This window comes from Myxine glutinosa, chromosome 11 (assembly GCF_964187855.1).
Source record: "Myxine glutinosa chromosome 11, kmMyxGlut1.1, whole genome shotgun sequence".
In the NCBI taxonomy this organism is placed as follows: domain Eukaryota; kingdom Metazoa; phylum Chordata; class Myxini; order Myxiniformes; family Myxinidae; genus Myxine; species Myxine glutinosa.
The window spans coordinates 98094764-98110444 of NC_136271.1; the positions used below are offsets into that span (position 1 = coordinate 98094764).

At 43.4% G+C, this 15681-nt stretch overlaps 1 protein-coding gene across 2 annotated transcripts in view; it reads right to left on the minus strand.

Moving 5' to 3' along the window:
* The window catches only part of LOC137437083 (SLIT-ROBO Rho GTPase-activating protein 1), a 245757-nt gene that overhangs the window by 7881 nt on the left and 222195 nt on the right, over window positions 1-15681 (minus strand). For both annotated transcript variants that reach the window (XM_068131443.2, XM_068131442.2), the window contains exons 17-22: window positions 7511-7738; window positions 6514-6587; window positions 6241-6421; window positions 5880-6032; window positions 713-903; window positions 162-412 (exon numbers count right to left, since the gene is read on the minus strand). In XM_068131443.2, coding sequence (XP_067987544.2) covers window positions 162-412; window positions 713-903; window positions 5880-6032; window positions 6241-6421; window positions 6514-6587; window positions 7511-7738 — 1078 coding nt within the window. The remainder of the gene's footprint in view (window positions 1-161; window positions 413-712; window positions 904-5879; window positions 6033-6240; window positions 6422-6513; window positions 6588-7510; window positions 7739-15681) is intronic.

Genomic DNA, 15681 nt, shown 5'->3' on the forward strand with positions numbered 1-15681 from the left:
TACAAAAACTCAAAGGAAACGCTGCACAGACTCACTCTGACACACACATATGATGACAATCCTTTCTTGTGTGTTACTATAGCACCAATACGTTTTTGTGTGTGATTGCCATCTATCCACTGGTGCACACAATCCTAGGATGAGACGAAGTAAAAACAAACCTGAGCCATGGTCTCCGTGTCCAGGTTCTTCTCTCCTAGGCTGCTGTGGCGACCAGAAGTGAGACGAGCCGGGGAACCGTCTGCGCTTGCCTGCCTGGTCCGCTCGAGTGCCCAGGCTGGGATTCCGGGCACTGGGAGTCCGAGCCCTGCCAGGCCAGGAGCAGACGAAGCTTGACTGGCCATGCCAAAGCCCAAGCCAGCCTGTTTCCTCTCGGGGATATTTAGACTGGCACTTCCTCCTGTAGACATGCCTGCGAGAGATGTTTCAGACCTATGTAGTTATAACCACCATCAAACAACAATGTCTACATACTCTTGCCTTGCACATTATTTTGCAGTTCTTTCAGAAGCTGTTTGCATTATCTTCTCGAATGGTAAAGCCATATTGCTAAATCTATTAAATAACTTTTGAAACGTCATCAAAAGCAAATGAATGTCAACATTAATTAATTGTCCACCTTTGATTATCCATAGGTATCCCATGATAACTTTTTACCTTTAATGATACCAAAACACGTTTCGGACAATGTCTATGTGGTGGCCATATGCACCTGCTATGATGGCATCGCTGTTACTGCAGCTGCGCATGGGTGGAGGGCGGCGTGCACGTCCGGGACTTGATGGTGAGCGAGGAGGTTGCTCTTGGCCCAATTGGCCCAAGCCTAGCTGTCTGCCACCCTCACCGTTGTGGAACAGCTGTCGTGAGCTCGAGGAAAGCGCCCCTTCTGAAACTCGTTTCGGCCTGTGGTAGAGTATGAAAGAATACAAGTTGTTTTCACTAGTTGCTTTTCTGGATGTGTTGCTCCTTTAGTAGAGCTCGATCAAATAGTACGAAGCGGAAAAGCCCACCAACATGAATCGGGCAAGCTCTTTATAGTCGGATGTTCAGTATAGTGCTTGAAGTTACCCTTTGCTTTTATACCACCTTTAAAAGTGATAGCTCTTAATATGAGGTATGGTCTTGCACAAAAATCACCCCTGCAGGGTATTTTCACGAGAATGCTTTAATTCCAATTTATCACAATTTATTTTAGTTGGTCTTTTACCTTGTCATTACTCTGCTCACAATTTCTCCATCCCTGTCCCCCATCTGTTTTTTAAACTTTCAGATAAACTAAAAAAAAAAAAAAAAATACATCTATTGTAGTGTGAACAAATGGCTGTGCTGTGTCAACATCTCCATTCATGGACTTTCTAGCATTAGCCTGCAAAAGTGCTGTTAACTAACTAAGGCCACTCTCGGAGGCAATGGGTGTTTCTAGCTACTGTATATTAAAATAAGGCAATTCTCTATGTGTGTGTACATCTGATCATTATATAATTGAAAACACCTGGGCCATTCTAGGGAGAGGACTTGCAACTTTCACCTGTCGAATATTGCTTAGTCGTTTAACCAGTGGGTACTGCCCAAAGGAGGGGGTACACATTGACATATTTTCACTCCCAGAGGGAGTGGGTATTCCTAATCAACTCAACGCTCCTCATTCCAACAAGTACTCGTTTCTAGATGTTTTTTTATTTTATTTTATTCATAGAGAAGGTTGAAATGAGTAGTGTTTGGAATAGGACTTACAAGAAAAAGAAGATGTATGTAATGGGTGGCACATATCTGAGGCTTCCCATGCTATCAATGTAAGTTATTAAAGGTGTGGCTACATAAAAATATAAAAACAGTATATAAACAAGATTGGAAAATTATATATACACACACACATACACACACGAGGTTTGACAATAAAGTTCCAGGATTAAAGGGTTAGAAAATTTTATTCTAAACATGCCATTATGTTTAGTGGTCGCCTTCAAAGTAACATGCTTGCCAACGTCGCTGCTATGCTTCAAAGCACCTTTGGAAGTCGTCTGAAAGGCCATTTAGTTCATTGGTCATGGCTCTCTGGAACTCTTATATTGATGCAAAATGAGTTCATTTCATTGGAATTTCAGACGTCTAACATTCTCACCCTTTTGACATTTTCCTCTATTTTGGTAATTGATGAGTGTCCTGACCGTGCGCTATCATTCACATCCATTCTCCTTCCTACAAACCTCTTGACCCACTCAAACACATGTGATCTTGACATTGCGTCTTCCCCATACATCAGCTTCAAATTGTCAAAAATGTCTGTGCCACTTTCATTTAGTTTGACCAAAAACTTGATGATCATTCTCTCATCCATAAATTTGTCTTCAAAACACGTACAACCACGTTCCTATGTCTCGAGTACAACCACGTTCCTATGGCAACACTTATTTTAACAGAACTCCAGCAAGGCTACAAAACACAAATGATCAATACAATGGCTAACACAGTACTGATTGGAAGATTACGATGCATGAAACCCAAGCCAGTGCTGCCACCAGCTGAGAAAAAACGGCATTCCTGGAACTTTATGGTCAGACCTCGTGCAAGTGTAAGAAAGCTGCATAAGTTCCACAAGTGGATACGATGCAGTTTGTAGAGAGACTGTTATGGGACACATCAGCGCCAATCCGTGTGGTCCACTGTCCCTCTCCTTTCTACCCTTTCAGTTGAACACTGAAAAAACCAAACCTGAGCAATACCATGCTCCATTGCTTCAGGTAAAAAAGGTAATACACCAAAAGCCTCACAGGAAGGATTGCCCTCAACTTACAAAGATATAGAGTTTGATGCACAAGAAAATACTAAAACCCACATGACCATTTTTCAGAAGGCAGCTTGAGTGAATACAGACATGCTGACTGAGCAGGTGATGATTAATGTGAGGGGCAGATTATATCGATGAATTAACAGTGGATGGATGTCACAGATGTGGAATGTTAACTTAACACACAACACATTAATTGTTAATGTTAACTGTTAACGTGGATGATAAATGAGTTCTGGAACATCACTGCAAGTTGAACAAAGTCCCTGACAACAGAAAACTTTACCGAGGGTGCGGATCGGCATTAATTGTGAACAGATGAGTTGTTTCTGGTGTCGTTCCTATGGAGAAACAAGCTAAATAACTTGCTGATGTGTCGTGGGCCCGAAGGGAAGAGGAGGTGGGGGCAACTATTTCTATTTATTTGTATTCAAAGTACAGTAACTGAATGCTACAATCTATATTCTCAAGACCAACCTCTGCTCCCTCTCGCAGCATGGGTGTGTTCAGTTACCGAGCAGCTAGCCAGTGCTTGCCAAGCCAGCCATTCCTTATCAACGGTTTTGAATGGAGTGCTTGCTTGAATGCTGAAGACACTTGGCGAGCTCTCTACAAGAAATTTGGTAACTGAATACTCCCCTGATCTCAGGATGCTTCCTGATTTCATAGAAGACTAAAATATAAGATCTGTCGCTTCGCTGATGGAAATACCAATCTTTGCTGTGATGGCTAATCTATGGGGGAAGAAACAAAAGGTGCAGGGTGTTGCCATTTGCAGTTTTGACACGCATGTCCATGTACCCATAAAAAAATGTTTATTTAAAAAAAAAATTGTGAGGGGGGGGGGGGGGGGTAGCAAATACTCCCGGGTATTACCTGATTTCAACTACCTGAAGTCCCAAGTGAGCCATGTTACAATAAATGGACAGGTTATTTCCCCCAGAATTGGCGTAGTTCCAACTTCTGGAATTATGATTTCCCCCCCCCCACCATTTTATCACCGAAACCTGACCCGTGAAGTGAACACCTCGAGTACAACCACAAGTTTTCCATTCACTCCGTCCACCAGTTCAGGAGTGCATAGAAGTCAAACAAGCACACACTTCCTGAATGATAGTATGATGTCATGAATGATATATCGTATAATTGAGTTGATTATGATGAGAATGCTCATGTTAATCAGCCTCAGTTATCTTCCTCAATAATTCCTTCTTTAATTTTGCTGAAGACTTGAATTGCCATCAGATGGCGTTTCAGGCACACTGCAATGCTACATCGCTACCTGACGACATTTCAAAAAGAGCAGGTGATGTCTTGTCGCATCAATTTGAGTGTTTATGGTCCGATTAATGGTTTTTGTATGTAAAACCAGTTGGTGACACTGTTTACCTTTAACCTTTGTTTACTGGGAGGTTATGTTCAAGTTTATAAAGGGAAAAAAATTACGACGCTCTTCTTCGCAATGTAAATAGTGAGAGCCGTACAAGAAAAGCGGTTTGTGGTTACTAAAGGTGTGCGCCAAAAAAATAAAAGGTAAGATTGGCAGATGCAGTTTGACAAAGAAATGTAAGGTGCTGGGGATGGGTAAGAATAATGAAAATAAAGATTAAATTGATGCAAGGGGCAATGTTGGACCGTGTCGCACGGATCTCGAGGTGGTAATAAATACGGGGGTAAGCAGACAGGACAATGCCAGGTAGCTACAGGTAAAGCAAACAGGGTTTTCGGTTGTATTCATAGGGGTATCAATTATAAACTAGATGGTATTCATAGAATACTTACCCTGCGCAGTCAACTTGTTGTGTCAACTCTTCTGTTATTGAACTTTTTTTTGGATCCAATATGGCTGCCAGACCACGTGAGCGATGACATCATACATTTATATTCTCTAATATAATTGTTGCATAGATCACGCTCAATACATTTCAAACTGAACAGACTAAGCGTTGTCCCTGTCGAATTATGACGTCATAATTATGGCACCAATGACGTCATCGTTAACAAGACCTATTCCCCATATGGAGTTCTTTACAATGAGCCATGTTTCCATTTTTTCCATGGAGCGGTTTTGGAGATATAGAGGTGCAACATTTTTCGGTTTTTCCAAGATGGCGCCTGTACCACATTGCCTATGACGTCATGATTATCATTAAAATATTCCACATGAGGAGGCACTCTTATGGTGAAAATTTCGTGTCAATCGGACCAACGGTTGCTGAGAAAATGAATTTTTAAAATGCAGACACGTACGGCACACGTACGCACCCGATTGCTTAACCCTGTTTTCGCTTCGCGAGCGCAGGGTAATAAAAAGGTGGTTTTAACACTGTAATAGGAATTTAGTGAGGCCCTCTATTGGAATGTTGTGTTCAGTCTTGATCACTACAAGTCAGGAAGGGCATCACTACCATAGAGAGGGTTCATTCAGCGCAGGACTAGTAGATAGATTCCTGGCCTAGCTGGACTCAGCTATGAGGAGCGGCTGAGGGAGACAGGACTTTATACATCAGAAAGGATTCGGTTATGAGGGGATACGATACAGATGTTTAAGATAATGAAGGGTAGAGACAAAATAAGTGCAGAATAATTATTTAGCACAATAGACAGTGATCGGACCAGGGGCCAGAGCCTGGGAGTGAAGAAAATGAGAGTTAAAACGGTCGTGACAAAGGGGTCTTTCACTCAGAGAGTAGTTGATGCACGGAGTGGTCTCTGGAATGGTAGTGGCAACAGGAAGGGTATATAAGTTTAAGTTGGAATTAGATAACTACCTAGATGGGTAGAGGGATACATTCATTCATGAATTCATTAGAATTCATTCATTCATTCATTCATTCTAGATGGGTAGAGGGGTATTGTCAGGACTTCGAGGTAGCTTGTGTGTGGCCTCCACATCCACAACGTTTACATCCACAGCCACTCTTAGGGATCACTTCCCGTGTTCCCAAAGCAGCCACCCCGAGCACATTAAGTAGCAAAGGCTGTGGAGGAAAGTTTATTTTGCTTTTCAGTCGCCACCTCATGCCGACAGAAGAGTAGAACTCTCACATGGATTGATCACGATAATGAAAAATTCAAATGAAACAGAGACCTTCCAGCAAGATGACCCACAGGTGGGGTGTAGTCAGAAAAACATTCCGGCAGCATTCCCACTTCAGGTCTAACGGGCCTGTCGCCGATTTTGTCTCCGTGCCCATCGTCCTTGCCCATTTTGTAGCTTGGTTCGTCGGCAAAGGCATCGTCCCTGTGAAGGATTGGAGGGAGGATGGCAAGGGGACAAATTAATAATAGGATTTTAGATTCATTGTCTCAAAAAAAAAAACCTGGTTAAGCTTGACCCGGCAGGTGCACCTGTGTGCCCCCCGACTCTCCCTGGTAGATTGTGACCTTTATAGGCTGGAACTCCAACGACAAAGTTGTGTTTGGACGTTAGTGCGCACACTTCTACTCACGATTCCTGGGGCGTGATGTACTGATGTGGCACAAGGCCATCTTTCCCGTTATGCCGACCTTCCCACCAGTCTTCGGACGCCCGGTGGTAGAGCAACAGGGAGGCACCTTTCTTGAACGAAAGCTCACGTGAGGAGCGGCCAGCGTAATCAAACTTGGCTATGGCTTCCACTGGCTCGTTCTCTATCAGATGCGGACAAAACGTATCCGCGTCACACGACCAGGAATTCTTGCTCGAGACAATTCCTTGAGGAGCAGTTGCGTTATCAACATACCATCATCACTGCTGTGGGTCTCTATGTCATGTTCCGCCTCCTCGAGGATCCCCGGCTCACTGTGAGGACTATCACTGGAGGGTAACATGGGGGTGGAGAGTTCTGAATGAAAAGCAAAGCGTTCCCTACCCAGGAGCACGTTCAGCAAAACAGGGGCCATCTACATATTGCATATGCAAATGATGGAAAAGGTGCTGCCCAACAGCTTCGCTCTCCCATCCTACTCTCAACATATTGATATAAAAAGGAAGATTTCTCTTTGTATAGGACAAGTAGATAGACAAAGGAAAAAATAATAATCAAAAGGTATCATTGTATTCTCCGCTTTGTGACTTTCAAACTAAAGCTCTCAAGTGTTTGTGTGCTTCCCCTTCTCTCCCCATCTTGTCTTCCGCTCCCTCTTTTTATATATTTTGTTTGTCTGGTTGATTTGTTTGTGAAGTAAATGTCAGCTCTTTCACGAGCCTCGATTCAGTATACAAAAAAGAAAGAAAAAAAAGTGATCGTCACTGAAGACATGACATGTCACTCAATCGGTAGCTTATTGCACAAACAATGAGCTGGAACAAACACCCTCACTCCCTTCAATCCCACTCCTCCCTCCAGGTTAAAACAGCTGTTCACCACCATCTCTTATCTTCCCCCATCCAAAACCTTGATCTTTTCTACCCCCTTTAATTCACCCCAGATACACTCTTCTGAAATACCGACTTCTTTCCTGGAAGTCCTAGCAGTGTCCATGTGTTTTATACTTCTCCCATCCCCCCGCCCCCTTCCCACGCCTCCTCCCCCCAAGCCCTCTCCCTCCCACAGATCTCCCGATGTCCCTGCTCTCAAATGTTGTGTTTGCGTCCTCCCCCCTCTCTCCCCATCTTGTCTACCGCTCCCCTTATTATATGTTTTATGTCTCTGATTTTTTTTTGTGTGATTGATGTTAGCTCTTTCACGAGCCTCGATCTTGTATGCAAAAAAAATAAAAAATAATGGTGTCACTGACCAGAACTCCTCTTCACCGGTCATGCATTTTTCATAGACTGGTCCCTCGAGTTCACGTGGTCCTGGGAATATGCCCTCGTGGTGCATGATGATGGTCTTGATGACCTCGTTGATGTGAGCCTGCGCCGACACCTGGTCTTGGCTGTCTGGTGCCGGCATGAGTGTCGGTCCAAAGCAAATGGCAAGGTTGTATGGATCCATCATGTTTTCATCATTGAACTGGGACAGACTGCATGGCAGGACGGAGACATAGTAAGAATACTTGGAATGGAATAAAGAGACAAGGACAATATCCTGGGGATGGATTTGTTTTTTTGTTTTTTTACCTCAGAAGAGATATCAACATTTACCTCAGCGAATGTCAATCGCGGTGTCAGTATTTGATGAACTCATAAAGACTTAGGTGAGTTATAAGTGTGACCAGCATGTGTACGGGATTCTTCCCATAAGAATGAGTGGTCGCATTGGCTTGTACTTGTACGACCTAAAATGAGCGAGTTTTGTTTGACGTTTGGGCCAGTTTTACATGTTGTATCCCTAAGGAACGAAACGATCGTTTTTCTTGGCTTACAATTTTATTTGAAGTCACCCATGCCTCAAAATACACTCACTTATATGGAATTGAACGCTGAATCCGAAAATGTAAGTGAAATTGCCTTGTTTTGTTTTTTTAACATTGTCTTCTATGTATTCTACTAGTACCCGACTGCAAAGCCGCAATTAGCCGGCGAAGCCGGAGCCTGTTGCCACTATTTTACCCATCACCATGGCATCAGTAGGTTAGGTAGTTGGTAGTAGGTAGGTGTAGTAGGTACCGTACCTAGTTCAAAATGACACCATTTGCATTCTGGATGAGATTAAGATTTATAAAATTTCCTTCTTGATTAATTCGGTGAATTCCCTCTCAACTTCGGATATTTCGGGCCGTGAAAAACTATCCCCGACGGCCGCGAGATTTCTAAAAAATAATTCTTCGTCAATTTTAGAATATTTGACGCCGTTTTCAGCCTCCGAAACGCGTAATAAGCTTTTTTGAAATATTTTTTCAAATGCTCGAATCTCATTGGTTCCTGTGTTTGGTGACGATTTTCGTTGAAGATAACCAGGGCCCGTGCACAGAACTCAAATAGACGTAGAAGAACTATGCAGGTCGCTGTGTGGCCCCTCCGCCGCAACGCGGCAGCCATTTTAGTTAGCGCAAGACACCTCCGCTTTCTGCGTACAGATAGGCCTATTGTTAACATGAGCAGTGTGAATGTTCAACAAATATCAGCAATATGCCTTCTTGTGCTGCAATAAACTGTACAAATCGACTTGTGAAAGGTTCTGGGAAAACATTCCACAGGTAAGTAATTTATTTTTCTTAATTATGAAGAGTTTACTCGCCAAACTCTAGTTAAACTTTCACGTTATGCACAGATGTAGTTTTTCGTTTATGTAGTCCCATCTGTTAGTTTGTGTGTGTGTGTGTGTGTGTGTGTGTGTGTGTGTGTGTGTGTGTGTGTGTGTGTGTGTGTGTGTGTGTGTGTGTGTGTGTGTGTGTGTGTGTGTGTGTGTGTGTGTGTGTGTGTGTGTGTGTGTCACCGTCCAATATATAATGTGTGTGTGTGTGTCACCGTCCAATATAAAAATTCACTATACAATATATAGTGAATATAGTCCATTATACAATATAGTCCATTATACAATATAGTCCATTATACAATATATAATGTCCATTATACAATGTATAATGTCCAATTATATATACAATATATATATATACAATATACAATATAATTTATAATATAATATATATAATATAATATAATATAATATATATACAATATAATATATATATATATATATACAATATATATACAATATAATATATATACAATATACAATATACATAGTATACATATACAATGTATACATATACAATATACAATATATACATATACATATACATATATGTACATATACATATAGTATACATATAGTATATACATATATACATATATACATATGTATATATGTATATATACATATATGTATATATATATACATATATGTATTATACATATATACATATATACATATATACATTATACATACATGTATACATACATACATACATGTATACATACATACATATGTATATGTATACATGTATACATGTGTATACATACATACATGTATACATGTATGTATACATATGTATATGTATACATACATACATATACATGTATACATACATACATGTATACATGTATACATACATTATACATACATACATGTATACATTATACATACATGTGTTACATATTTATGTGAATGTATGTGAATTACCATCCAGGTCTTTGCTTATCCATGTGTAGTAGATTAAGGGTTGTTGTGGTTGGAGGGTCAGGAGCCCTTCTGAAAAAGTGTCCGGAAACGGAAGTGACCGGAAACGGAAGAGAAAAAGACACGAGGAAGAAAAGCGACGAGTATTCTTCTTCCTCGCCCCGCTCCGACGAAAGGTGGGATTGATATTGAGCCGTGTGGAAAAGCGGCGTTCCCGAGCCCGTCTGGCGAGAGGAGTTACCGGGACGTGTACCTACCCGGTGGAGACGTCAAGTTGACGTGGGGCCGTGCACCGACCCCGCGTCTGGCACCGTTCGCGGCACCGTCTAAAAAGACGCGTACGGGTCGCACGTTGGGGCCTAACACGCGTTGCCAGCGGCGTGGGGCTTTTGGCTTGCTTTCCCTTACCTGCTTCGCGTGGCCACGAGGGGCTGCAGCCGGGTGCCTGGTACGATACCTGCCCGGTGGAAACACGTCCACCCGGGGTTCGTTCAACCGCCCGAGTGCAGCGACGCCGACCATCATCTTGGTCAGGAGGGGCCCAGAGACATTGTGCGGGACCGAGACCAAAAGGGGGTCGTGAGTACCAACGGGGACACACATATAAGATGGCCATCTTAATCATATAGGGAATTGATTGTGGATTGGGAATTGTTGATGGTTGTTTGTTGTTGATTGTGCGGGGAATATATCCGTGATTGTATCCTTGAAATGGTATGACATCCTTACCCTGGAAATATATCATTGAACATCAGTTTCTCTTGGGTGGAATTCATAGGGATTGCGTTGCGAAAGCGCATATATAATACTACTTTCTGGCGAAGGTCCTCTCACGGTCCGGGGGTCACCGAGACCAGGTAGTCACCGAGGGGACCACGTAACAGAATTGGGGGCTCGTCCGGGATTATGATTTGCGGATTCGCAATTGGGTCTACGTCCGGGATCTAAAATTGTATAAAATAATAAAATAATATTTTTATTTATTAAAATTTATTAATTAAGTATTAATTGGAAAATTTTTGGGGAAATTGGGGTAAAGTCTTGGGTGAAGGTTAACAGGTGTTAACGATAGTCACCATGGCGTTTGTGGCACAGAACTTTGCGGTAACACCGAGTGAGGCACAGTTCCGAGCGTTACTAGGACCTCTTGAAATTGGCCAAACATTTTAACTTGGAGGTCCGAACTAATTTGAGGAAGGCAGAGTTGCAGGCCACGGTGATACAATCTATGGTGGGATTAGGAACATGGGACGAGTTAGCCTGGGAGTGGCTACCCGAAGAACCAGAAGATGTTGAGCTCCGGAAACTGGAGTTGCAATTACGGAGCCAGGAACGGATTAAAGAAGAAGAAAGGAAAGCAGAAAAGGAAAGAGCAGAAGAAGAAAGGAAAGCAGAAAAGGAAAGAGCAGAAGAAGAAAGGAAAGCAGAAAAGGAAAGAGCAGAAGAAGAAAGGAAAGCAGAAAAGGAAAGAAAAGAAGAGGAAAGGAAAGCAGAAAAGGAAAGAGCAGAAGAAGAAAGGAAAGCAGAAGAGAGGAGAGAAGAGAAACAAGCAGAGGAGAGGAGAGCTGCAAGGGAACTCGAAGCAGAGGAGAGAAAAGCAGAAAGGGAATTAAAGGAACGTGACATGGAGCTTCGGCAGGAAATTAAATTCAAGGAGCTGGAGTTAATGAGAGAACGGGGAGAGGCACCACCCTTGCTGACGGGGTCGACACCTAACCAGAAAACCTGGGATGTGGGCAGACATGTGAGGCTGGTTCCACCGTTCAGTGAAAAGGAAGTCGCGAAATTTTTTCCACACTTTGAGAAAGTGGCTCGACAATTAAACTGGCCGGAGGAGGCCTGGACCATACTAGTGCAAAGTGTGCTGGTGGGAAAAGCTCAAGAGATTTATTCGGCGCTACCAATGGACCAATGTGCAGATTATGAGGTACTGAAGAAGCACATCCTCAAAGCCTATGAGTTGGTTCCGGAAGCTTACAGGCAAAAATTCAGGAATGCCAGGAAGAGGGAGAGTGAGACCCATGTGGAGTTTGCCAGAGTGAAAGAAAACATGTTTGATCGGTGGTGTGAGTCAAAAGGAGTCGGGAAAGACTTCGAAACATTGCGTGACTTGATCCTGGTGGAGGAATTTCAGCAGTGTGTCCACGAGGACATCAAAGTGTACCTGCAGGAAAAGAAAGTACCAAAGTTGTGGGACGCAGCCACCATGGCAGATGATTATGCCTTAACCCACCGAATAGGGGTCCACAAACCTAACTCCTCGCCTAGACTTCAGCAGGGGAGTTCTGGAACACCCAGTGCGGAGAACGACCTTACATGGCGGCGGCCTCGAGATGATTATGGGGACAACTATGATACCCCAACTGTTAGAAATCAGAGGGATGCGGGCCCAAGACAAACTTCTATTTCGGGGGGCCCGAGGCAGACCACGAGTTTTTCCTCCGGGCCTACTTGCGCTTTTTGCAAGAAACCTGGACACTTGATGTCCAGTTGTTACCGCATGAAAAGGGAAGACCCAGAGCGGAGTCCGACTATTACGACTCCAAATGCAATGGCCATTGTGAGAAATCGCCATCAAAAGGGTTACCAACCATTTATTTCAGAGGGGTTTGTGTCACGGGATGGAGCCTCGACTAACCGGAGACCGGTTAGGATATTGAGGGACACAGGAGCACATAAATCTTTAATGCTTGAAGGCATTTTGCCATGGTCCGAGGAGACGGCAACGGGGGATAGTGTTCGTTTACAGGGGATCGGGGGCGGTGTTAGTGCTCCACTTAATGTCATCCATTTGGAGTCCGATTTGGTGTCAGGACCGGTCACCATCGGTTTACAAGCCACACTTCCTGTAGAGGGTGTATCTGTGGTTATCGGGAATGATTTGGCCGGGGGTCAAGTTTATGGTAACCGGAGGGTTGGTAAAGAGCCCAGCAGGGAAAATAACACCACACCAGCTCGGGATGGCGACAAAAGTACCAAGTTATTTGTAGGGGGACTGAACTTCAAAACAGAGGAAGAAGTTCTGACCTCTGTCTTCAACAGATATGGGCCGCTGGTGGAAGTGCGGTTGGTAAGAGACAGGGAAACGCAACAGTCAAGAGGGTTCGGCTTTGTCACGTTTGCAAGCACAAAAGACGCCAGAGAGGCAGAAAAGAATTGGAATGGCAAGGATTTGGAGGGTCGGACCATAACAGTAGGGAAGGCATTTCGTAGGCGTCGAGAGGTCTACAGGAGAGTACAACTGGGCGGTAGTTGTGGTGGTGGCCGCAATCAATATTATTATGGAGGCTCCCTGAGTTACGGCAGCTCCCGAAGGAAGGATTGGCAAAGTAGTGGCCGAGAAGGAGACCGCTATTCATGGGACTACAGTGACAAGCGGTCCCACCATAATTATTAGGGAAGTTCTGAAAAGCTGAAGCACTGAATGCGGCGGAGCCGCCGAGCCAAGATTCCTGCACGGACTAACCGTGAACTCCACGTTCCTCAAGGCGCCCATGTAGAGAACTTTCCTGCACGGACTAACCGTGAACTCCACGTTCCTAAAGGCATCCATGTAGTGAATACTCGGCTTGGCCTCCCGGAAAAAGTGCTATCGAGTTGCTTAACTTTGGATCTTTGATCAACCCCTTAACCTTCATTCACAAGAAACTGACAGTCAAAGTCAGAGGGTCATGAGATGGAGTTTGGCTTGGCAGGAGTCCAACGGGAAATTGAACATGTAAAGGGCAGGGACAAGGTCGTTGCTGGTGCTTTGTCCAGAGTGAATTACCTTTGAAAATCTCTGGGGGTTGTGTGAAATTTTGGTTGCTTTATTTTTAAGTGGTAACTGTGCCCGGGGGGAACTGATAATGTGGGGGGGGGGTTGAGTTATCTGGTTTGTTTCTCCAAATGGGCCGGCAAAGAAAGTTTTCGCTGGGTTCAAACTTTCTTTCTTGAAGGGGGGGAGTGTTACATATTTATGTGAATGTATGTGAATTACCATCCAGGTCTTTGCTTATCCATGTGTAGTAGATTAAGGGTTGTTGTGGTTGGAGGGTCAGGAGCCCTTCTGAAAAAGTGTCCGGAAACGGAAGTGACCGGAAACGGAAGAGAAAAAGACACGAGGAAGAAAAGCGACGAGTATTCTTCTTCCTCGCCCCGCTCCGACGAAAGGTGGGATTGATATTGAGCCGTGTGGAAAAGCGGCGTTCCCGAGCCCGTCTGGTGAGAGGAGTTACCGGGACGTGTACCTACCCGGTGGAGACGTCAAGTTGACGTGGGGCCGTGCACTGACCCCGCGTCTGGCACCGTTCGCGGCACCATCTAAAAAGACGCGTACGGGTCGCACGTTGGGGCCTAACACGCGTTGCCAGCGGCGTGGGGCTTTTGGCTTGCTTTCCCGTACCCGCTTCGCGTGGCCACGAGGGGCTGCAGCCGGGTGCCTGGTACGATACCTGCCCGGTGGAAACACGTCCACCCGGGGTTCGTTCAACCGCCCGAGTGCGGCGACGCCGACCATCATCTTGGTCAGGAGGGGCCCAGAGACATTGTGCGGGACCGAGACCAAAAGGGGGTCGTGAGTACCAACGGGGACACACATATAAGATGGCCATCTTAATCATATAGGGAATTGATTGTGGATTGGGCATTGTTGATGGTTGTTTGTTGTTGATTGCGCGGGGAATATATCCGTGATTGTATCCTTGAAATGGTATGACATCCTTACCCTGGAAATATATCATTGAACATCAGTTTCTCTTGGGTGGAATTCATAGGGATTGCGTTGCGAAAGCGCATATATAATACTACTTTCTGGCGAAGGTCCTCTCACGGTCCGGGGGTCACCGAGACCAGGTAGTCACCGAGGGGACCACGTAACACATGTATATATACATATATACATTATACATACATATATGTATATATATACATATATGTATATATATATATATACATATATACATATATACATATATACATATATATATACATATATACATATATACATATATATACATATATATATACATATATACATATAGTATACATATACATATAGTATATATACATATACATATAGTATACATATACAATATACAATATATACATGTACAATATAATATATATACAATATACAATATATATACAATATAATATATATACAATATAATATAATATATATACAATATACAATATACAATATAATATATATATATACAATATACAGTATATACAATATAATTATACAATGTATATACATTAATATATAATGTCCATTATACAATGTCCATTATACAATATAGAATATAGTCCATTATACAATATATAATGTGTGTGTGTGTGTCACCGTCCAATATAAAAATTCACGTCCACTCATCCACTTCCACTAGGCCTAGCTAGCGCACACGTTCGCCTATTCAGTTCTTGCGCTAACTAAAATGGCGGCGTGAGCGCGCGAGCGGGGCCACCGCTGTGTGTGTGTCGTGAACGGGCATAGTTCTTCTACGTCAATTTGAGTTCTGTGGGCCCGTGAGGGCCCGGGGAACGAGGTTGGTCTTAAAGTATTTTAATTACAAACTAGAACGGGCACTCGGTAGAGCGCATACCTTCGCCGCAGCTACTTTTGTTGCCAAAATAAAAGACTACAAGATCTGTGTAGCAAAGCATTTTGGCATTAGTTTCATACAAATTGGACACAAATTGACCGCGCTATGGTAAAAAGACGATTTTGACCTTTTCATGACCTTGACCTTGACCTTTGACCCGATCGATTCCAAAATCTAATCAAATGGTTCCCGGATAATAACCTATCATCCCACCAAATTTCATGCGAATCGGTTGAATACTTTTTGAGTTATGCGAATA